The sequence below is a fragment of the Canis lupus genome, chromosome 20, assembly GCF_011100685.1.
Source record: "Canis lupus familiaris isolate Mischka breed German Shepherd chromosome 20, alternate assembly UU_Cfam_GSD_1.0, whole genome shotgun sequence".
Classification (NCBI taxonomy): Eukaryota; Metazoa; Chordata; class Mammalia; order Carnivora; family Canidae; genus Canis; species Canis lupus.
The window spans coordinates 40,291,639-40,315,306 of NC_049241.1; the positions used below are offsets into that span (position 1 = coordinate 40,291,639).

The following is a 23,668-nucleotide window of genomic DNA, read 5'->3' on the forward strand; positions in this document are numbered from 1 at the left end:
ATTCATTCATGAGAGACAACGAGAAAGAGGCAGAGACACAGGCAGAGAGAGAAGCAGGCTCCTTGCAGGGAGCCTAATGTGGGACTGGATCCCGGGACCCCAGGATCACACCCAGCGTTCAACCGCTGAGCCACCCAGGTGTCCCAACAAGAAGACCATTTAAATGATTGTCATAGGGATACCTGGGTGGCGCAGCGGTTTAGCGCCTGCCTTTGGCCCAGGGCGCGATCCTAGAGACCCAGGATCGAATCCCACGTCGGGCTCCAGGTGCATGGAGCCTGCTTCTCCCTCTGCCTGTGTCTCTGCCTCTCTCTCTCTGTGTGTGACTATCATAAATAAATTTAAAAAAAAATTTTTTAAATAAATGATTGTCATATTAAGTACTTTGTATGCATTGATTCAAAATAGCCCTGTGTAAGGTAGGTAATACTGTTAACCTCATTTTGTAAAATCATGCCTGACACTGAGATGCCCAAGCCGTGGTTGTGGGAGGTTGAACCTGGCTACTTACACAACATGATTGATGTACATCCAACCTTTCTAAATTAGTACCATATTGGCAAGAAGTGTTTATCACTCATTTTTTAGAAGTCAGTCGAGCTGTTTGAAATACCGGTAACCTACACGATGGAGGTCATGTTAAAGGTCCATAAGCAAGGTGTAGAGAGAACATGGGGACCCTGGGCCAGCTGCAGCCCTAGAATGGAGACCCTTTCTGTAAGATATGCTCATAGTTACTAGCCAGCAGTGATGGAAATTGTCCATGAATACCTTCCCTCCTTGGGTCAGGTTGCATCATGTGGAGCCACCTTGTATTCTGGATCCTTTGTTCCTCCACAGCTTTAACTGGGCCCCACTTCACAGGAGCTGAGCTCCTTAGTGGGGACTGAGGAGAAGCTGGTGATTTTGTGCTTAATGGCAGGGGGTTAGATTTTGCCTTTTTTCTGTCGTTTTGAAACTAGTGATATTCTATCAAATGTCCAGCATACTTTAAAGTAGTTACCTTGCAGTTTAACTAGGGCTCTTGGACATTCTTCAAGATCAGAATTGTATGTAACAACAAATTTTGCTTCTTTCAGAAAACATCCCAGAAAAATGGACCCCAGAAGTCAAGCACTTCTGTCCCAACGTGCCCATCATCCTGGTTGGGAACAAGAAGGATCTTCGGAATGATGAGCACACAAGGCGGGAGCTAGCCAAGATGAAGCAGGCATGGTCTGGGGCAGGGTTCTGTTTTCCTGTAGCATTCTTAGACTCAGGGCCCAAAATTGGATGTTGAGGGGGCCCAGCAGAAACTCTCACAAGCCAGGTTATTTATTTATTTTTTAATATTTTATTTATTCATGAGAGAGACAGAGACCGAGAGAGGTAGAGACACAGGCAGAGGGAGAAGCAGGCTCCATGCAGGGAGCCTGATGTAGGACTCAATCCTGGGTCTCCAGGATCATGCCCTGGGCTGAAGACGGCGCTAAACCGCTGAGCCACCCGGGCTGCCCAAGCCAGGTTATTTAAAGAGTCCCAGAAGCCTCTCTTTCTCCATTTGTCCCTCATTCCCTGATGCCTGTTCAGAGCGTCCTTAAGATTCCCTACTTATCTGAGATGGGAACCTCTCCTGTGAGATAGCACTATGCCTCCAAGGATTGCCTGGCTGAGACAGCAGTAGTCAGTGCTCCAAATGCCCAAACTTTATCAGGCTCTGGATTTCCCTCTCCAGTTGTTACCCTGCTATAATGTGAGGCCAAGGATTAAATTGGTAGCAACCAAAGGATCAGGAAAGCTTGAGGACAAGGAGTCTAGAGAGAGCCCTGATGCCTTTATAAGTGATGATGAGGGCTTCCCCAGTGCAGGACAAGAGCCTTAATTAAGATATTCAGCCCAGGTTCTTCCACTGAAGTTTCTCTGTTTAAATGTCAAGGTCAGGATTTATTTCCTTCCATAGGCATTCAGTCCTCTCTGAAGCCAACAATTGGAAGACCCAAGTGCTTACTCTGGATTGACAGCTTGAATCATTTGCTCTTGATTTCCTCCTTAACCCGGCAGGGCTTCTCTGGCCTCTCCCTTCTGTCTACTTCTCAGAGAAGAGCCTGTTTGATAGGGATTTTATATTGGGGTAGGGAGGGTAAACTGCATATGAGTTTCATAAGACTCATCTGGGTCTGGCAGCTTTTAAAAGAAGTTTTTTAAGCTGAATTTTGAGTACTTTACACTTCATATATGTGACACTTAACTGAAAGTGCTTTTCTCTTTGCTAGGAGCCGGTGAAACCGGAAGAAGGCAGAGATATGGCAAACAGGATTGGTGCTTTTGGGTACATGGAGTGTTCAGCAAAGACCAAAGATGGAGTGAGGGAGGTTTTTGAAATGGCCACGAGAGCTGCTCTGCAAGCCAGACGTGGGAAGAAAAAATCTGGGTGCCTTGTCTTGTGAAACCCTGCTGCAAGCACAGCCCTCATGCGGTTAATTTTGAAGTGCTGTTTATTAATCTTAGTGTATGATTACTGGCCTTTTTCATTTATCTATAATTTACCTAAGATTACAAATCAAAAGTCATCTTGCTACCAGTATTTAGAAGCCAACCATGATTATTAATGATGTCCAACCCACCTGACCACCGAGGTCCTCCTGACACCGCTCTAACAGCCCTCCTCTGCACTCCCACCTGACACACCAGGCGCTAATTCAAGGAATTTCTTAACTTCTTGCTTCTTTCTAGAAAGAGAAACAGTTGGTAACTTTTGTGAATTAGGCTGTAACTACTTTATAACTAACATGTCCTGCCTGTCATCTGTCAGCTGCAAGGTACTCTGGTGAGTCCCTACTTCAGAGCTTTACTCCTTAACAGATTGTATTGGCATAGCTCTGTGATGGTCATCCAGTTTTTTGAAAATGTGCTTATCCAGAAAGGCTCAAGTCCATGCAGCTGTGGCAGAGTTACAGTTCTGTGGTTTCATGTTAGTTACCTTATAGTTACTGTGTAATTAGTGCCACTTAATGTATGTTACCAAAAAATAAATCTATCTACCCCAGACTAGATGTAGTATTTTTTGTATAATTGGATTTCCTAATACTGATATTTGTCATCCCTGCAGAAAGTGTATTGGTTTTTTTAAAAAAGAAAGTGTATTTGAAAATAAAGTCAGATGGAAAATTCATTTTTAAAATTCCCGTTTTGTCAGTTTCTCTGATAAAAGATGGCCTGTTTCTCCTGTTTTCAACGCCACATATCCCAGTACCCTTCCCCAGAGCTGGGCTAAATAAATAAGAATTTGGTTTCATGCCTGAGACACTCAGACACTTCAAAAGGTGGCATAACCTCTCACCTGGACTGCAGGGTCTGGCTCTAGTTCACAGTGCTCTTTTTCCTCACTGTATCCAGGTTCCCTACCAGAGAAGCCACCAGTTCTCTTGGGTGGCACTCAATTTCTTCTCTCCAGCTGACTAAACTTTTTTTCTGTACCAGTTAATTTTTCCAACTACTAATAGAATAAAGGCAGTTTTCTAAACTTCCTGTATCCTGGTGTTTGTGTTGCTCTCTCCAGGGTTGGGAGTGGGAGGATATATATGTCTAGCCTAGACGATTTGAATGTGAAATATCAGCTTGCCCCCCACTCTGACCCCTCAATTTGGCACTAACCTGTCTCCTAAGGAGGTGGAAATGCTTTTTTCTGTGTCACATTCAAGTTCACAGTAGCCTAGTGCGGGGAATGCAGTGTACCAGGGAGACATGTCGGGCACTCCCAACAGTCATTGCTCTAGAGGAATCTCAGGAGTGTGACATTTTTCGCTTTCTAACCATTTTTAGTCTTTTACTTATAGGTCTGAGCCTCAGGTTGTTGATAGGTATGAAGGATGGTCTCAAATCTGCCCATCCACTCCACAAGGCAGGGAGGGGCTGGGACTCAGTGGCTCCTTTGGAAAGCCAGTGTTAAGGACAGTGCCATATTGGAGATACAGGAGAAAGGAGACCAGAGCCCTAGATAAGAACACACTCCAGGCAGCCTCAGAAAGCAGGGAAATGAGTTATAGCTGCATTTTGGAGTTTGATCCCTGGCTGCCCCTGGCATTGACCACTTTCCTCCAACAACCTTCCTAGGGCTACAGGGCCTCATCGCTGAACTCGCCTGGGCAGCTACTGCCAACTGCACCACCACCACAAGTCACAACTCGCTCTGTGCACCTGACAAGTAGGGCACAGACTGCAAGGGGAGTAATATGGCTTGGCCTGGGAGGGTTCGTGAACAGGAACCGCTCCTCGTGCTGTGCTGCCCAGTTCCCTTGGGTCCTGCTTCATCCCTTAACTAAAAACCTTTGAGAAGGAATCGGAGCCCTCTTGGGCCTGTTCCCTGGTCGAGGTAATTTTCGCCGCCACCGCTGCGCTGCCTAGACCGAATCTGCTGTGCCTGCGGCTCCGCACCGCCTGGGCGGTGCCCGCATCCGGCCAGGGCGCACCCTCCCACCCGGCTGGAGGGAGGGCGGAGGCCGGATGAGGCGGGGCCGTGGGGGCGGAGCGCCCGGAAAAGTGCCTGCGCCACGTGATCCCACGATCTTCGCGGTCTCCCGCCGCAGCTGGGCACTCCTTGGGTAGCCAGTCATGTGCGCGGCTGCCCTTGCCGCAGCTGCCGTGGCGGCGGCCCCGCGCTCCGTGTACGCCTTCTCAGCGCGTCCGCTGGCCGGCGGGGAACCTATGAGCCTGGGTTCCCTGCGGGGCAAGGTGCTGCTCATCGAGAATGTGGCGTCGCTCTGAGGCACAACGGTCCGGGACTACACCCAGATGAACGAGCTGCAGCGGCGCCTCGGACCCCGGGGCCTGGTTGTGCTCGGCTTCCCGTGCAACCAGTTCGGGCATCAGGTACGCGGCGAGGGGCAGAGTGGGGTGGGCTTGCGCCTGGGGTTGGGAGCGGCGGCGAGACGGCCGCCGGGCAGGAGAGCCGCAGACCCTGGCTGCAGAGAGACGGGCTGCTGGCGCTCGTCCCAGCTCGTCTCGGGTCTGCCTAGGGGTTGTACAGGAAAGGCAAGAGCTTGATGACTCATCGAGAAACCTCTCGTTTGCGGTTCGAACGTTTCCCCTCCCCTTGCGGGCCCGGATTCCAGTTTCTCTTCCCTCCCGCAGGAAAACGCTAAGAACGAAGAGATCCTGAATTCCCTCAAGTACGTTCGACCTGGCGGCGGGTTCGAGCCCAACTTCACGCTTTTTGAGAAGTGCGAGGTGAACGGCGCGCAGGCGCACCCCCTCTTCGCCTTCCTGCGGGAGTCTCTGCCTGCCCCCAGTGACGACACCACTGCGCTAATGACCGACCCCAAGTTCATCACCTGGTCCCCGGTGTGCCGCAACGACGTTGCCTGGAACTTTGAGAAGTTCCTAGTGGGCCCAGATGGTGTGCCTGTGCGCAGGTATAGCCGCCGCTTCCCAACCATCGATATCGAGCCTGACATCGAAGCCTTGCTGTCCCAGGGGCCCAGCTGTGCCTAGGCAACCCTCCTTTCCCTGCTGCTTGGCAGTCACAGCGCTGCCCTCTGGGGATTTCATCCATGATGGTGTTTCCTTGAAATCTGCATGGAGGAACGCCTGATTTCCAGGAAAGTCCCCTGAGCTGGGCTTGGGCTCTTCTTGTCCATCCCAGAACCCCCTCCCTAACTAGGCTCCTCACTAATAAAGTGTTGGCCGTCAGCAGAATTGTGTGTTTGTCTTGGTCAGTTGGGGACACCTTCCTTAGTAACCTGTCACAGGGCTGTGAGCTTAAGTCCCTGCCCCTTGGCCTTTGTTTTAGCCAAGCCTGAACTTCCTGTGCTTTTGTTTTCGGTGTGTGGAAAGCCTAACTCCTGTCCTAGTGTTTTTCCCTCTGCCAGGATATTCAGTAGGGCCATCCCAAGGCCCTCTTACAAAAGAAAGTCCTGATTCCAAAAAGAGGAAGACAAGTCAAGGGCTAACTATCTAATCACAGCAGTAGGCCTCCTTTCCAAATATTTGCTAGGCATGAAACAATATTCACAAAAAAATAACACCATGAGTTCTCATTCAGAGTATGGCTTCTCCAAGTGCCAGGCCCACATGTTTTACACAATTGTAAGTCCATGCAATTTTACAGTTTGTTTTCCATTACTTGTTAGATCATTGCATGTTGCTACCCAGGTTTACTTAGTCTGCTCTGGTGCTGCCCATACTGGTTGTTGCCTCTCATGTATTCAGAGTGAGAAGGGTATCAACTGGCCCTTCTGAACATGCCCTGCATGGCACTTAGCAATTGGAATTGGACGATTAGGCTCAGGGTAGGGGCTTATCTTGGGGGCCAGCTGCTGTTTCTCAGGTGTGGTTTGGGTCTAACCTCTCCTCTTGGTTCTGCTGCCAATCTTTTGAGACAGACCTGGGGCCACTTCCTATCACAGTCCAGGGGACTCTTCAGCTTGGATGCAGCTTCTGCTTGGGCAGACAAGGATGCAGAAACACGTTAGCAGTGTCACCCAGTCCAGAATGTGGGCTCATCATTCAGTCCTAGACCATGTATTTTGTTGGCTGCCAGGAATGCAGTGCTCAGAAAGGCAGAAAGGATATATAACATATAAAGCTTGTGTAGTTCTGAGGTAGTCCAGTGTACTTTGAGAATAAGAGAGCCTGGCTTACTAGGGAGGAGCATGCTTCCCTCCTGGAGGAAACAGCAGTGAAGCTGAAGAAAAGTCAAGAAGCAGCTGAGGAATGAACTGATGGAGGATGGACAGGCAAGGAGTATGGTGTGCAAGGGTCTGAAGTGGGAAGGGGCATCACTGACTGAATTGGACAACACAAGGACAAGCAGGTTTGGGGAGAAGAGTATGTGTTCAGATTCAGACATCTTGCATGAGACATCCAGGTGGAATATCTGGAGCAAGTAGTTAGGCTCAGAGAAGGAGTAGGGGTTTGAGACAAAGGCCTAGCAAAGGGGACAATAAGTAGCCATTGCAGGGTATGAGATCATCTGGGGGAGTGGCAAGAAATAAGTAGGGGTGGGGGGCAGGGAGGCCCAAGGCCTATTAATTCACTGTAACAGGCACAATGGGAAGAACAAGAATGGAGCCAGGCGTAAGAAGGGATATTTCATAACAGTTGCTGGGGCAAGTGCTTGTGGATTGAACGTTCCTCAGCAAGTAGAGTTTCAAGGGGACAGATGGAGCTGAAGCCAGATAACCAAGTGTCCAAGATGTGTCAGGTCCTGATCTACAATTGAGATATAGAGCCCCCAACAATCACCAAGTTACTTTTTTTTTTTTTTAAGATTTTATTTATTCATCAGAGACACAGGCAGAGGGAGAAGCAGCAGGGAACCCCACATGGGACTTGATCCTGGGACTCCAGGATCACGCCCTGGGCCGAAGGCAGACGCAAAACTGCTGAACTACTCAGGTGTCCCATCAAAGTATTTGTTAAAACTTCTGTTCCACTGCCCACATCCAGACACTGCTTTGGAAAGTCTGGGAACTTAGGTTCCTACTCAGCTACCTACCAGCTGAACCTGAGTATAGACTCTGGTCCAACTCTTTCCCTTTCCTGTAAAGGGTCAGTGGGGCCCAACCACATTCTCTGGTTAGGCTCCTAGATGGGAAACCGGGGCTTTCCAAACTAACTTCAACCTCTTCCCGCCCAAGCTGCCTGGTGACTCACTCTTACCTACTTTTTTTTCTCTCTCAGTTTCATGCCTTGGGTTGCCAAAGAAAGGAACTTATATGAGTTCCCAATGTGGCTGCCCCTGGCTGGCATATCCTCCTAAGACTTCAAGCTGCCTGCTTCCCTTGACTTAAAGTCCTTTCCAACTCTCTCTTCTTCAGGAAGAATCAGAATAAAGCCAGTTAAAGCTGCCTCTTCCTCCCCAAGAAACTGGGATTCTTCCCCCAAAACATATAAACACACACTCCTACCGACATTCTTTATCATTCAACCATGAAACCACCACTGGCTCTGACCTGCACCCACGACACCCCATCGTGAATCAGCAGTTCAAATGAACAAGTAAAAGTGAAGGAATCCCAATGAGCCTGCCTGAGGTCCAAGTGTGTAGTTAAAGTGGCTGCAGGACATTGCTTGATTCGGGAGTAGGCAACACCATTTAGGCCACAGGCTTTTTTTTTTTTTTTTTTTTAAGATTTTATTTATTTATTCATGGGAGACAGAGAGAGAGAGAGGCAGAGACACAGAGAGAGAAACAGGCTCCATGCAGGGAGCCGGACATGGGACTCGATCCTAGGACTCCAGGATCAAGCCCTGGGCCAAAGGGTGGCGCTAAACTGCTGAGCCTCCTGGACTGCCCTGCCACAGGCTTTCTGAGAAGAGAATGACCCATTGTTAGGTTCAGAAGCTTTCATTTTTGCAGTTCTTCCAGAAATACTGGGTTTTCTTTTTGTTGTTGTTGTTGTTAAGATTTTTATTTATTGGGCAGCCTGGATGGCTCAACAGTTTAGTGGTGCCTTCAGCCCAGGGCCTGATCCTGGAGACCTGGGATGGAGTCCCATGTCGGGCTCCCTGCATGGAGCCTGCTTCTCCCTCTGCCTGTGTCTCTGCCTCTCTTTCTCTCTGTGTCTCTCATGAATAAAAAGTAAAATCTTTATTTTTTATTTATTTATTTTTTATTTATTTATGATAGGCACACAGTGAGAGAGAGAGAGGCAGAGACACAGGCAGAGGGAGAAGCAGGCTCCATGCACCGGGAGCCTGACGTGGGATTCGATCCCGGGTCTCCAGGATCGCACCCTGGGCCAAAGGCAGGCGCTAAACCGCTGCGCCACCCAGGGATCCCTTTTTTTTTTTTTTTTTTTTTTTGTAACTTTTTTTTAAATTTATTTATGATAGTCACACAGAGAGAGAGAGAGGCAGAGACATAGGCAGGGGGAGAAGCAGGCTCCATGCACCAGGAGCCTGACGTGGGATTCGATCCCGGGTCTCCAGGATCGCGCCCTGGGCCAAAGGCAAGCGCTAAACCGCTGCACCACCCAGGGATCCCAAAAGTAAAATCTTTAAAAAAATTTTTTATTTATTCATGAGAGACACACATAGAGAGGCAGAGTCATAGGCAGAGGGAGAAGCAGGCTCCCTTGGGGAGCCTGATACAGAACTTGATTCCAGGATTCTGGGATCAGAACTGAGCCAAAGGCAGACGCTCAACCACTGAGCTACCCAGGCGTCCTTGTTTTTGTTTTTAAAGCATCAAATATAAAATTACATAGAAGTACATCAAATCACCACGATGTACACTTTATATATTTTACAATTTTATTGGCCAATTAAATCTCAATAAAACTGAAAAAATATCTGATAAAATTCAGATACATTTTTCACATTTAGCTCTTTATCAGATGACTTCCTGATTCTGTCTCAATGTAGTTCCACAAACAACATTTAAAACTAGCTTAGGGATCCCTGGGTGGTGCAGCGGCTTGGCGCCTGCCTTTGGCCCAGGGCGTGATCCTGGAGACCCGGGATCGAATCCCATGTTGGGCTCCCTGCATGGAGCCTGCTTCTCCCTCTGCCTGTGTCTGCCTCTCTCTCTATCATGAATAAATAAAATCTTTAAAAATAAATAAATAAATAAATAAATAAATAAATAAATAAATAAATAAATAAATAAATAAATAAATAAATAAAACTAGCTTATTGGGGCAGCCCGGGTGGCTCAGTGGTTTAGTGCTGCCTTCGGCCCAGGGTGTGGTCCTAAAGACCTGGGATCAAGTCCCGTGTCAGGCTCCCAGCGTGGAGCCTGCTTCTCCCTCTGTGTCTCTCTCTCTCTCTCTCTCATGAATAAATAAGTAAAATCTTCAAAAAAATAATAAAATTTAAAAACTAGCCTATTAAAAAAAATTAAAATAGGGGTGCCTGGGTGGCTCAGCAAGTTAAGCATCTGACTTGGCTCAGGTTATGATCTCAGGGTCCTGGGATTGAGCCTCACATCTGGTTCCACACTCACAGGGAGTCTGCTTCTCTCTTCTCTCCCTCTCCTTCATGTTCTCTCTGTTGGCAGATTTCTGTTATTTTACAATCAACAAATCACACATGGAGGTATGACATGGCTGGGATGGTACTAAAATAAAGCCCAGCTCCAGCTGGTCACACAAGTTATCAGACACATGCTTTGCATCAGGCTCTGCTGGAGTGGGAGCTGGGAGCACAAATAATAGAAGTTCTTGCCTGAGGAGTAAGGGCTTGTGGAACCCGACCCTAACCCTGGAAGAACTAGAGAAGCAAACTCTAAGCCCCAACATCCTTAGTTTTGACCTTCCTAAGGACAAATCAACTCTAGATTTTTTTTTTAAGATTTTATTTATTTATTCATGAGAGACACACAGAGAGGGAGAGAGGCAGAGACACAGGCAGAGGAAGAAGCAGGCTCCATACAGGGAGCCTGGCGCAGGACTCAATCCCAGGTCTGCAGGATCACGCCCTGCCGAAGGCGGTGCTAAACCGCTAAGCCACTGGGGCTGCCCTAAAATCTTTTTTAAAAAATGAAATGTACTTCTAGAAACTTTTACTTTTTCATAGTCCCCTGGTCAGGTTAAAGGAGCACAGACAAGAAGAAAACAAAAATATCCCCTGAAGAGACCTGTAATCAAAAGCTCCCCAATATTTGTGAACACTGCCATGTGTACTCTGTCATTGCTGACCAAGTATGGACCAATGCTGACTTGGGAGGGCCAACTCCAGTTAGGTGTAGAGCAAGCCACAGTGCCAGCAAGGCAAGAACTTTATGATTTGGAACCAAATAAAGCTTAACATTCACACACCCAGACATTACAAACTCTCAATTAGGTCATCACAGTTCAAGATCAAGCAGTACATGACAAATAAGTCAAACCTGTTCCCTCTAGCTCTCTTCCTGCTTTCCTTCCTGTTCTTGTGGCCCAAGCTGCCATGGCAATGGGTGGGGTGTTCAGTTCTGAGGTTTGGCTGTGAGGCCAAGTGAGTATCCTACTAGGCCTACACCTTTCCTAGGCTAAAAGGCCCAAAGAGGACATGGCCCCAGTGCCAAAGTGTCTCCTGACCTGAATCATTCATTTCTTCCATAATACACAGGTCACCCACAACAACAGGAACACACGGGCAGATGTTCATTGTTTCTAATTCTCAATCTTTAACATTTTAATCAAACTCACTAGGGACGCCTGGGTGGCTAAGTGGTTGGGCATCTGCCTTGAGCTCAGGGCGTGATCCTGGGATCCGAGATCAAGCTCCACGTCGGGCTCCCTTCGAGGAGCCTGCTTCTCCCCCTACCTGTGTCTCTGCCTCTCTCTCTGTATCTCTCATGAATAAATGAATAAATCTTTAAAAAAAAAAAACTCACTAAAAGCGTTTTATTTTTAATTAATTTTTTTTAAAGTTTTATTTATTTATTCATGAGAGACACAGAGAGAGAGAGAGAGAGAGAGAGAGGCAGAGACACAGGCAGAGAGAGAGAGAAGCAGGTTCCACGCAGGGAGCCTGATCTGGAACTTGATCCCGGGACTCCAGGATCACGCCCTGGGCCGAAGGCAGGCGCTAAACCGCTGAGCCACCCAGGGATCCCCTTAATTTATTTATTTATTTATTTTATTTTTTATTTTTTTTATGATAGTCACACAGAGAGAGAGAGAGAGAGAGAGAGAGGCAGAGACATAGGCAGAGGGAGAAGCAGGCTCCATGCACCGGGAGCCCTACGTGGGATTCGATCCTGGGTCTCCAGGATCGCGCCCTGGGCCAAAGGCAGGCGCCAAACCGCTGCGCCACCCAGGGATCCCTAATTTATTTTTTTAAAAAGATTTATTTATATATTCATGAGAGACACACAGAGAGAGGCAGAGACATAGGCAGAGGAAGAAGCAGAGCAGGCTTCCTGTGGGGAGCCTGATGCGGGACCCAATCCCAGGACTCGGGGATCACGACCCTAGTGGGAGGCAGATGCTCAACCACTGAGCCACCGAGGTGCCCCTAATTTAATTTTTAAGTTCTATTTATTTAAGTAATCTTTATAGCCAACATGGGGCTTGAACTCAGGACCCTGAGATCAAAAGTGACATGTTCTTTCCAAATGAGCCAGCCAGGTACCCCAATAAAAACGTTTTAATATGGGGGATCCCTGGGTGGCGCAGCGGTTTAGCTCCTGCCTTTGGCCCAGGGCACGATCCTGGAGACCCGGGATCGAGTCCCACGTCGGGCTCCCGGTGCATGGAGCCTGCTTCTCCCTCTGCCTATGTCTCTGCCTCTCTCTCTCTCTCACTGTGTGCCTATCACAAATAAATAAAATAAAATAAATTAAAAAAAAACGTTTTAATACTTTGGAAGTAATTATTTTCTGACTACGACATTTCTCTTCCTCACATTTCGACTACTGGCACTTTGTGATCTTAGTATAAATTTTTTAGGAACTATACATAATTAGAGCAAGATTTTTACAGCCATTTAATAGCACTGAAGAGATCCTGCCTTAAAAAGTTTTCATATTTATAATTAGGTTTTGGCCCCTTTTCTAGTGGTGCTGAGGACTTGTCCTACTTCCTTAAGACTCTGACCCATGCCATAAATGGTATAGGAGAAACTGCTAAAAAAAGAAGAGAGAAGTAGACACCCTGTAATGTAGGTTCTGAAGTCATGTCGATAACCCAGCTTTCTTTTTCCATAAATAACAGGGCTAAAGGTGGTGTTTCTCATTTAACAACATTTTTAACATTTTCTTTTTTTTAAATGTTTTTTAAAGATTTTATTTATTTATTCATAGAGATGCAGAGAGAGAGAGAGAGAGGTAGAGACACAGAGGGAGAAGCAGGCTCCATGCAGAGAGCCTGACATGGGACTCGATCCAGGGTCTCCAGATCACGCCCTGGGTTGCAGGTGGCGCTAAACCGCTGCGCCACCAGGGTTGCCCCATTTTTAACATTTTCAAATAACTTTCACAGAAGGGCACTCAGGTTGTAAAGGTCGGCTCCCCAGATGCAGAATTATCACGTGGTGGTAATTCTTATCTGCGGAGGATTAACTGCTATGAAGTTATTCAGTTACTCAAGACAGTTTTATTTCCAAATTTACTTTTCTTCTCCTAGCTACCCAACTCCCAAGAGGCCTGTGTTACCAGAGGGTACCTGAGGGGTGTCCCAGGTAGCGTGTATTCTTTTTTTTTTTTTTTTTAATTTTTATTTATGATAGTCACACAGAGAGAGAGAGAGAGAGAGGCAGAGACATAGGCAGAGGGAGGAGCAGGCTTATTGCACCGGGAGCCCGACGTGGGATTCGATCCCGGGTCTCCAGGATCACGCCTTGGGCCAAAGGCAGGCGCCAAACCACCGTGCCACCCAGGGATCCCAGGTAGCGTGTATTCGATTCATGCTAATTTCAATTAGCCAAAACCCAGGATAAAAATAGTAAATCTGCTCAAATGACCTACCACACCTTCACCTAGCCAGTGATCCCTCCTCCATCCCCAACACTGAACATGGCTCATCTGTTTCTCCTTCCTCATTGCCATCTCTCTAGTTAAAGGTTCCTAATAGGTCTCTTCTCAGCTTCAGCTAGTTTGTCTCTGATCCAAAACCTTTTACAATATCTGGGGGGCATTTATTTATTTTTATTTTTTAAAGATTTTACTTATTTATTCATGAGAGACAGAGAGAGGCAGAGACACAGGCAGAGGGAAAAGCAGGCTTCTCTGTGGGTGAGCCTGATGTGGGACTCAATCCCAGGACCCTGGGATCACAACCGGAGCCAAAGGCAGATGCTCAATCACTGACCCACCCCGGCATCCCTCTGTGAGCCATTTAAAGCAGAATATATGGCCTTTCTGGCCTCTGTTTTAGCTTTAGATAAAAGGTTCTTTCCACTACTCTGTGCCCAGTTTAATTTCTAATCCTTAATCTTTGGTTCTGCCCTACTTGTTCCAGAAATTGACTCCTGTAGTTTCCCTCCTTGTAACATGCACCTCCAATTTCTATGCTTCTTAAAGCCACACTCAAGGGGGCACCTGGGTGCTCAGGTTGTGATCCAGCAGGGCCTGGGATAGAGTCCTGCATCAGTCTCCCTGTGTGGAGCCTGTTCTGTCTCTCTCTGTGTGTCTCATGAATAAATAAAATCTTAAATAAAAATAAAACCACACTCAAATGCTACCAAGTCAAACTTGCCCTTTCACAACTCTAGGGGTCTACAGTCTTTGGTTCATACCCTTTCATGGCACTTACCTATACCATACAGTGCTTGATGCTGGGGTTATTTACGGAAGATCTCTTCTCCATTAGTTTGAAATCAGGCACTGTGACATTTTTTGGGGCAGGAACTGCTAGAAAATGAATGGTGACTCATCAAGGCCAGCTGCCCGGTCTCCCTGCTCTGGGCTTACTTCCCACTCCATGAGGCGAGCTGTGCTTTTTGTATGCAGGGCTGAGTGGAAGACACATAGTGTTCAGGATACTGAATCTTGTTGCAGCAACAAATTATTATTATCATTACTTTTAAAGATTTTAATTATTTATTCATGAGAGACAGAGAAGCAGAGACACAGGCAGAGGGAGAAGCAGGCTCCATGCAGGGAGCCCGTTGAGGGACTCGATCCTCAGACTCCAGGATCACGCCCTGGGCCAAAGGCAGGTGCCAAACCACTGGACCACCCAGGCGTCCCTGTAGCAACAAATTAAGCAGCAACTTGGGCACCTAATGTGGAGAACACACCCAGATCTCTCCTTCTAACCTCGCTGCTATCGCCACTCAGCGGCTGCTTGTTTCCCTGACAAGGCAAGCAGCTAGCTGTGTGGAGGGCTTGGGTTATTCGGTCGTGGGCCATGATTCTTGCGTCTAGACTGTTTGAAAGGAGTGTTAATGACTAGATTAGACCGTCGAGTCCCGGTCCCAAGGCGCAGGTATACCTGCACTCTCCAATATCCCTGCAGGGCTTCCAGGACCGGCACCCGGATCCCCCGTTTGGAAGGCTAAGGACTGGCCTAAGATCTCCAGCTCAAAGCAAGAAAAGCTAGTTCCAGGGCTTCTCGCAACTGGCCCTGGGTTGATCTAGAAAGCAGGCTAACACCGTGGGCCTGGACGGGGTGCCTGAGGGGTCAAGGGGACTACGGTCAGGTGCCTAGAGATCGCCGGGCTCGACGAAGGGATGCAAGTCAGCCCACCTCGCGGCCCCCAGGGCGGCAGAAAGGGCCCGCACGTTTGCCAGTACCCACCTCCTCCTCCGGCCCCCTCCCGGCTCCGCCCCGCACGGGTGGGGAAGGGCCGCACGTGATAGGGAGAAAAGGCAGAAACAGGCGAGCGGACATTCGAGGCCGCGGCGCTAGGTGGGGCTTGGGTACGCGCGCGCATGCGTGCGTGCGTGCGTGCGTGGGCGTGGCCCACAGCACGCCGTGCGCGAGGCGGATGTCCGGGCCGGCTGGGCCGGGGCGGCTGACGAGATGGCGGAAGGTGGAGGGTACCGTGAGCGGCCTGATGCGGAGACCCAGAAATCCGAGCTCGGGGCCTTGATGAGGACCACGCTCCAACGAGGGGCGCAGTGGTGAGCACCGGGCCAGCCTTTCCGCCGCCCAGACCCAGAGGCAGGGGCTCTGGTCCTTAGGCCAGACCTCTCTTTCCCGGCTTGGATAGGGGCCGGGTGGGGGCGGTGTTAGTGACCCTGAGAGGGTGTCCTGAACCTTGTCTCTCAGAAGAGGACCCGTAGAAGCACCTCAGGGAAAGTGTGAGGGTTATCCTTGCCCTTTCGGAGCCCCAGAGGGCGGACCCGGTGGGGGGTAGGGGCTACAGGGTGGGGGAAGGGGCGTGCTCACGGGGACCTTCAGGATGGGAAGAGCCCCTTACCTTCGAGGACTCTCTGTGTGACCTTGAGGGAAGGCGACCACACCTCCCAGACCTCGGTACCTTACTATTAAAGCCAGGGTAACAGTATTTGGCATCCCCACGTTATGGGTTGAGAAGAACATCAGAAGTAGATACTTTTGTAACTTGTAAATTCTCGAACAGATGTCAAGGTTAGAAGTTGAACAAATGTTTGAAAGCTCCGGGTTACTTTGGTAGCAAGTGTCAAAAATAATTGTGGCAGCAGCGTTTCAGTGTGGGGGAGGAGGATAACTTAGAGCCTAGATAAGAAGGTGAAAAGTCCATGGTTTAGAAGAGCAAATCTGAGACAGTAGGCTTCTTAATAAATTAGTAGAAAGGACAGTTCTTCCACTAGTGAAGAGATTCCTGGGTGGTATTATTGTGTGGGAGTAGAAAGCTAAGGCTTAGATTTGCATCGAATATGATTGAACATCGAATCTTTAAGAAATTAGGTGGTGTTTATGCTACTTAAGGTAATTGAGCAGGAAAGGGAAACATTTGGATTAGGAGGAATTCAGATAGGGCTGTACAGCAGGGCAAGCAGAAGTTATCCTGCTTCGGAGTGATAGATGAAGAATATGTGGCAAGATCAGAGAGAGGATGTTTCAGATAGTCTAAGGTCACACTAAAAGTGTTTGGAGAGTATTGTTCAAGGGGTTTAGAGGGAGGAACACCTGGGTGTTTCAGCGGTTGAGCATCTGCCTTCGGCTCAGGGTGAGATCCTGTAGACACGGGATGGAGTCCCACATCAGGCTCCGTGCAGGGAGCCTGCTTCTCCCTCTGCCAGTGTCTTTGCCTCTCTTTCTCTGTCTCTCACGAATAAATGAAATCTTAAAAAAAAAAAAAAAAAAAGTGGGAGGGGGGTTTTGGAGGGAAAAGAGCATTTTTTAAAAAAGATTTTATTTATTTCTTAGAGCGAGGCAGAGACACAGGCAGAGAAGCAGGCTCCGCCCACACAGGGAGCCTGATGTAGGACTCGATTCCAGATCCCAGGATCATGCCCTGAACCAAAGGCAGATGCTCAATCACTGAGCCACCTAGGTGTCCAGGAAAGGAGCATTTTAAAGATTTGGGTGTATATATAGATCCTTGTGGCTTTTGGGAAGCTACCTGATCATTCAGGTTTGTTTTTTATAAAACCTAAAGGACTTTGGGATACCTGAGTGGCTCAATCAGTTTTAAGCGCCTTGCTTCACCTTGGGTCATGATCCTGGGGTCCTGGGATTATCCCTGCATCAGGCTCCCTGTTCAGCAGGGGGTCTGCCTCTCCCTCTTCCCCTCCCCCTGCTTGTGAACTCTCAAGTGCTCTCTCTTAAATGAATAGATAGACAAAATCTTTAAAAAAAAAAAAACAAAAAACCTTGAAGGATTCACCAATATGATTGTTGTGCTTCCCCCCCCCCACAAAGATTTACTCCTCCTCTCTTAATTGTAAAACATCATAGTGATACTTTTTAAAAATTTTTTCATAGTGATACTTTTAAAAGTTAACTTGTCTGTCCTAGACAAGAACTTCTATAAAGATCATTTGAAAAAAAAAAAAAGATCATTTGAAATTACTGAATTACTCATTAGTGAACAGGAATTTACTCATAGGAGGACTTCATTTAAATAAGCTTGAATCCAAAAATAAATAAATAAATAAATAAATAAATAAGCTTGAATCCAATAATTTCCTTTCATTTATTTATTCATTTATTTATTTATTCTTTTTTTTTTTTTTTTTTTTTTTTAAGTAGATTCCATACCCAGTTGTAGAGTGCTGTGTAGGGCTTGAACTCACAACTCTGAGATCAGGACTTGATTTGAGACCAATAATTGGATGCTTAAGCAACTGAGCCACCCGAGCACCTCTCATTCTTTTCTTTTTCTTTCTTTCTTTTTTTTTTTTTTTTTTTAAAGACTTTATTTATTCATGAGACAGAGAGAGAGGCAGGTTCCATGCAGGAAGTCTGACGTGACTCGATCCCAGGTTTCCAGGATCACACCCTGGCCTGAAGGCAGTATAAACCGCTGAGCCACTTGGGCTGCCTGAGAGTGTTTTTATTTTTTTTATTTTTTATTTATTTAAAAAAAATTTTTTTTTTTTTAAATTTATTTATGATAGTCACAGAGAGAGAGAGAGAGAGAGAGGCAGAGACACAGGCAGAGGGAGAAGCAGGCTCCATGCACCGGGAGCCTGATGTGGGATTCGATCCCGGGTCTCCAGGATCGCGCCCTGGGCCAAAGGCAGGCGCCAAACCACTGCGCCACCCAGGGATCCCGAGAGTGTGTTTTTAAATGGGAATTGTGTGTTCTCCAGGTGGAAAGACCATAAAAAATTTAAAGGAGCAACTGCAGAAACTCAGAATCTCAGTTTTTCTGGCATAGTAAATTTTTATCTCTGTCTAGGTATCTTATTGACAGCCGGTGGTTCAAGCAGTGGAAGAAGTATGTGGGTTTCGACAGCTGGGATATGTACAATGTGGGTGAACACAATCTGTTTCCTGGCCCGATAGATAACTCTGGACTCTTCTCAGGTATATTATCCTATTGCTTTTCTAAGTGAAATAACCACCTAAGCAGTGGCCTGAGGTCATATTTATCATTAACATGAAGTTGTGAACCTAACTTTCCTACTGTGATGGATTAGAAACAAGTGTCCTTGATTTGAGTCAATAGCAGAAATCTTTGTAGACCCTCAGGGAGAAGTTAAACTATTTTTCCCCAAACTTAACTGCTTCAGGCAGAAGCATGCTTCTAACATTTTTCTTTTGCAAATTAGTTTTGCTAGAGATGTCAGATTTTATATTAATTAGATGTGGAATGGAAAGAAGTAGGATATCATTTTGAAATTGCATCTGGAATCTGAAATTTGGGTACTATAATTTTTTGTGTTATCTTTTTAGTGGAACAAATTGCACACCTGTCTACATCCATCAAGCATTCCCATGATAGTAGTTTGTCATAGGAGTAGTGTGAAGAGAGGTGGAAGGTAGAGTTATTAACACCGTCACATTGGAAGAAGTGATTGAAAAGATTAGCATGACATACCAGAGCTGGGCTAGTACCTATAGATGCATAGATAAGACAATTGATCTTTCCTGGGCTGTGTTTTGCCTAGCTTTAGACTCCTTTGCAAGCAGGACAGAGCTGATCTATTGATTGTGCCCAAGACGGGGAGTAGGAAGGCAGACAATGTATGAGGCTTGATCCAAGTACTTTTTTTTTTTTTTTTTAATTTTTATTTATTTATGATAGTCACACAGAGAGAGAGAGAGAGGCAGAGACACAGGCAGAGGGAGAAGCAGGCTCCATGCACCGGGAGCCCAACGTGGGACTCGATCCCAGGTCTCCAGGATCACGCCCTGGGCCAAAGGCAGGCGCCAAACCGCTGCGCCACCCAGGGATCCCCTTGATCCAAGTACTTAACGCTAACCTGGGTGTTTTTAAAAATGAGCAGTTCTTCAAATCAGACTTGTTTTAGGGGAGGTCTTAGTGGCATAATAATTCATGTGCTTTGTTTCCTGATGATGTAGGTCAGATGGTGTCATCACATCATGAAGTTGGCCTGAGGGAGCATGGGATTGTGTGTACATTCTCTCCCCCCTCCCTTTATTTTTTTAAGTAACCTCTAACCCACGTGAGGCTTGAACTCATGACCCTGAGATTGCTCTACTGACTGAGCCAGGCAGGTCCTCCTCTTTTTTTTTTTTTTTTTTAAATAACAGATTTCTTAATGCTTTTAAGAATACTAGTGATTTGAATTCTAGGGCTAGAGGGGCTCTGTGAAATCATTTTGCATGACCTTCAGTAAGGGCAAGCATTTCTTCCATGGTCCTCCATTTTTATGTCATTTGGCTATGGCTTGAAATATTTACTGTGTGCTTAGGAGGTGAGAAGTGCATTCTGTTCAGACCCTGCTTGGAACATTGACAGTGCAGGAATGACCTATCTCTGGTGAGATAGGTTACCCCCTTAGTTCCCAGACTCAGTCCCCTGTCCCAGTCAGGCTGCCTTTCACCTAGAGAATGGAAGTGGCTGGATGGGACTCTTGAAAGTGTAGGAAGGATAGGGTACAGCATACCCTTGCTTATGTTGGTCTGCAGAGCACCCTTCTTTCCACCTCTGTACCTGCTGTATATCAGATGGAATCCCTGTGTGTAGGCCAAGCAGTGCTCTCACTCCCCCCCCTTATTTGCCTCTGTTGAAGAAATTTGCAGAGACTAAATCCTCATTCTCAAACCTTTGTGTGATTCTGAGCATGATGCCTTTAGACTGATCTTGTTTCAAGTGAAAATAGTAAACTTCATTGGGAATTCCCAGCCATGTTTCCTATATTTGTACTGAGTCTAGAAGAGTGACGTGGGTGAAAATCATCACAGAGCCTTAAAGAGGAAAATGCCCCGTGGAAATGATGCACTTGGTGTTGGTGGTGCTGAGAGATGCATGCCCCTTTCCCACATTTAAGGGTTTCTAGCCACTGCTTGACACTGTGTGTAATGCCCTTATCTGCATAGTGCTTATTGTTAGAAATGAAGAAGAGTATCTCCCCAAGTTAGACAAGAAGTGAATAACTTCTGTGGGTTTTAATTTATAAATCAGAGAAAAGTTTGGAATTTTCCAAAAGTTTGGAAAGTTTGGTGTCAATTTTGTCAAGCAGAATGATACCAGGGGATCATCCTTTTATTGCTCACCAAAAAAGGCCTGGTTTATTGGTGTTAATAATCATGCCAGAGCTGCTGTGGAAAGTGGTTGGCTCATCAATGAAAAGGATCCATCTATTTTTTATCATTATTATTATTATTTTTAAAGATTTTATTTATTCACGAGAGAGAGAGGCAGGCAGAGACACAGGCAGAGGGAGAAGCAGGCTCCATGTAGGGAGCCCAACCCGGGACTCGATCCTGGGACTCCAGGATTATGCCCTGGGCCGAAGGCAGGAGCTAAACTGCTGAGCCACCCAGGGATCCCCTATGATTATTATGATTATTATTATTATGATAAAATACACATCACTTAGAATTTATCATCTTAACGATTTTTAAGTGTATATAGTATTAAGTATATTCACATTGATTTGCAACCAATCTTGAGGACTTTTTCATGTTGCAGAACTGAAACTCCATACCCATTAAACAATAGCTCCCAATCTCCTTCCCTCTGAGCCCCTGGCAGCCACCATTCTACTTTCTGTGTCTGAATCTCACTATTCTAGATAACCTCTTTTAAGTGGAGTCATTCAGTGTGTTTTTCTGTGACTGCCTTATGTTATTTAGTATCATATTCTTGGGTTCATCCTCATAGCATGTGTCAGGATTTCCTTCCATTTAAACTTTGAATAGTATTCCACTGTAGTTGTATACCCCATCATAATTATCTGTTCATCCAACTCACCTTGGTATTCCTGTCCTCTGCTGCTATTTGACGCCTTTCCTATTCTCCCCGGAAATGAAAAAGGCAGAGGCGGATCAGATCCGAAACTTGGCTCTAAGGAAGGGCAGAAGAGCTGATGGGATAAAGTATAAATTGATGGGGGAGCAAGGGGGCATGTGGGACTGGAAGCCCCAGTCACCTTGTGAATGCTATTTATGATTTTGGTTTTGTTTTGCTTGTATATATTTGCTTTTGTGTGTGTGTGTGTGTGTGTGTGTATGTATGTATTTATTTATTTATTATTTATTTTTGTTAAAGATTTTATTCATGAGACACAGAGAGAGAGGGACAGAGACACAGGCAGAGGGAGAAGCAGGCTCCATGCAGGGAGCCTGATAATGGGACTCGATCCCAGGACCCTAGGATCACAGCCTGAGCCAAAGACAGATGCGCAACTACTGAGCCACCCAGGCATTGCTGGTTTTGGTTTTTAACATCCTATGCCTTGAGTTACAGATGAGGGGCACTGTTGTGCATACTTTTGCTTTCCCACTTTTGTGGTTTGCGCTACAGCAGGAGTGGGTGTTGATTGGCACAGGGAGGCTCCATTGATGGGAGATGATGGTTTAGTCTTCTTTTGATCCAGTTCTTTGGTCCTCAGTTGAGGGAGTGTGTATAAGATTGCGGATGTCCACTTCTGACTTCTACTAGTTATGCTTCCTGCCTGTGGTGCATGTGAGGTGGATGTTTAGCACGTTAGGGTCTTAAAGACATCTCCCTCTGTAAGGGGTTGTCCAGCTGGGTTTTGACTTGGGACTGTGGGAAACTAAGAATACTGAATGACTCTTGATAAAATAAAATTAACTTCAATGATGTGTTTGTTGCTTTCTTAGTAAATCAGAAGATGATACTTGTCTTCAGTGAAGTTTCAGTAAGCAGAGTATTATGTTAAATATTCATATTTAAAGTTTTCATTGTGGATTCGGGAAGCACGTTGAAAATGTAAATAGGTGTTTTTTATTCTGCGTACTCCACTTAATTATAGAAGAAAAACCCGTTTCTTTGAGGGCATGGCTGAAGCCAGGTCTGCTCTATGTTATGACCAGTGACAGAATTTTGTAATTTTGTAACTGTTTCTATAATAATTTTCTTGTTTCTGAAAAGTACATAAGAATTCTGTTAAACATTTCTGGGAAGAAGATGAATGAATTATGAGGTGTTTTGTTTTGTTTTCAGATCCCGAGAGTCAGACATTGAAAGAACATTTAATTGATGAATTGGACTATGTGTTGGTCCCAACCGAGGCCTGGAATAAATTACTAAACTGGTATGGCTGTGTAGAAGGCCAGCAGCCTATTGTCAGAAAAGTGAGTACGCAGATTATCCCAGATGCTGGTCAATATTTGTGAATGCTCCTTGGGGACACCGGTGTTGGTTTTCTGGATGTACCTAAGGGGTTGAATAGATGTGTTTGAGGCTTTGTTTCTGATTCTCTTTAGGGAATTGTGGTCCTAAGTGTGGTGAGTAAGGCTGCTCACCTGGGATGTTACAGTGAGTGGCCTCCAAACATCAGAGCTGCCCAATGGCTTGGGGATGTGTCCAGCAGTGCCATGAGAGCACTTTCTGGAAGGCTGTATGAGAGAAAGTTTATTTGGGGTCATACAGACATACAGTAATATACTGCTTCATTTATCTTACAACTTTTCTGAGACTACTTTTTTCTCTGTGCTTATGAGTCTTTGGCCACACTGTTGAATATCTCAAAAAGCAGATGGTTATAAGCCAGAGAAGAATAGCCTTCTGAGGGAAAGTGGCCCGTGGGATAGAAACCCAGATTCTTCACCCTTTTGGTAAATGGGACTTTGGAGAAGACCACCAATCCTGACTCCCATAGTCATTTGCTTGCTTGTCCTACCAGAGGGGAAATCACAGGAGCCCACATGCCTGCTAATAGGTAGACATTGGGTAAATTACTCACTCTTCCTGGTATGTAGTTCCCTTCTCAGAGTAGGAAAGAGCTGCAGTCCTGAGGCCATGCTTCTAAGAGTCATTGTTTGGGATCAGAACTACCTACTTTCTCCAACTGTAAACTTGGGCCCCTGAGGGGGGTTAGGGATCAAAAAGTTGGGGGTGTGCGGTCTCCTTCAGATGTCCCCTAATGCCCATAGTGCTGCCATATGGTGAGTGTTCTGCTACCACAGGGATTTAGCTACATTCTCTAGTTCTCTCTTTCAACAAACCCTGCAAGAGAGATATCACGGTCCCAACTTAGAGATGAACAGTGCTTTCTCTGTGGTGTAGTGTTCTAGCTAGCTCTGTTTCCATCCTTCCTCATGAGTGGAAAGAAGATTTTAAACTCCTAGGACAGGTGCTTGTGGCTTTAAAAATCTGTCCTTCTGATCCCCTGATCACTTAGGGAAACTGATTTTTTTTTTTTTTTTAAGATTTTATTTATTTATACATGAGAGAGACACACATAGAGAGGCCGAGGGAGAAGCAGGCTCCATGCAGGGAGCCCAATGCGGGA

At 46.3% G+C, this 23,668-nt stretch overlaps 3 protein-coding genes and 1 long non-coding RNA gene across 6 annotated transcripts in view; 3 read left to right on the forward strand and 1 right to left on the reverse strand.

Annotated features, from left to right (window-relative positions):
- The window catches only part of RHOA (ras homolog family member A), a 62,717-nt gene extending 60,088 nt beyond the window's left edge, over positions 1-2,629 (forward strand). Inside the window, 2 exon segments of the mRNA NM_001003273.3 lie at positions 1,080-1,210; positions 2,253-2,629. Coding sequence (NP_001003273.2) covers positions 1,080-1,210; positions 2,253-2,426 — 305 coding nt within the window. The 3' untranslated portion in view covers positions 2,427-2,629.
- A 1,952-nt stretch (positions 2,630-4,581) lies between these two features.
- On the forward strand, positions 4,582-5,670 carry GPX1 (glutathione peroxidase 1). Its single transcript, NM_001115119.1, has 2 exons — positions 4,582-4,848; positions 5,110-5,670. Exons 1-2 carry the CDS (start codon positions 4,591-4,593, stop codon positions 5,467-5,469), a joined length of 618 nt encoding a protein of 205 aa, NP_001108591.1. The 5' UTR covers positions 4,582-4,590; the 3' UTR covers positions 5,470-5,670.
- An 8,486-nt stretch (positions 5,671-14,156) lies between these two features.
- On the reverse strand, positions 14,157-15,270 carry LOC111091331. Its single transcript, XR_005374942.1, has 2 exons — positions 15,144-15,270; positions 14,157-14,355 (listed from the first exon to the last, which is right to left on the reverse strand). It is a non-coding gene; the product is annotated as an uncharacterized LOC111091331 (long non-coding RNA).
- Positions 15,271-15,311: 41 nt separating this feature from the next.
- Positions 15,312-23,668, forward strand: part of USP4 (ubiquitin specific peptidase 4) — a 53,067-nt gene continuing 44,710 nt past the window's right edge. For all 3 annotated transcript variants that reach the window (XM_038566439.1, XM_038566440.1, XM_038566441.1), the window contains exons 1-3: positions 15,312-15,469; positions 18,178-18,305; positions 22,378-22,508. In XM_038566439.1, the coding sequence (XP_038422367.1) occupies positions 15,369-15,469; positions 18,178-18,305; positions 22,378-22,508 (360 nt within the window). In that variant the 5' untranslated portion in view covers positions 15,312-15,368. The remainder of the gene's footprint in view (positions 15,470-18,177; positions 18,306-22,377; positions 22,509-23,668) is intronic.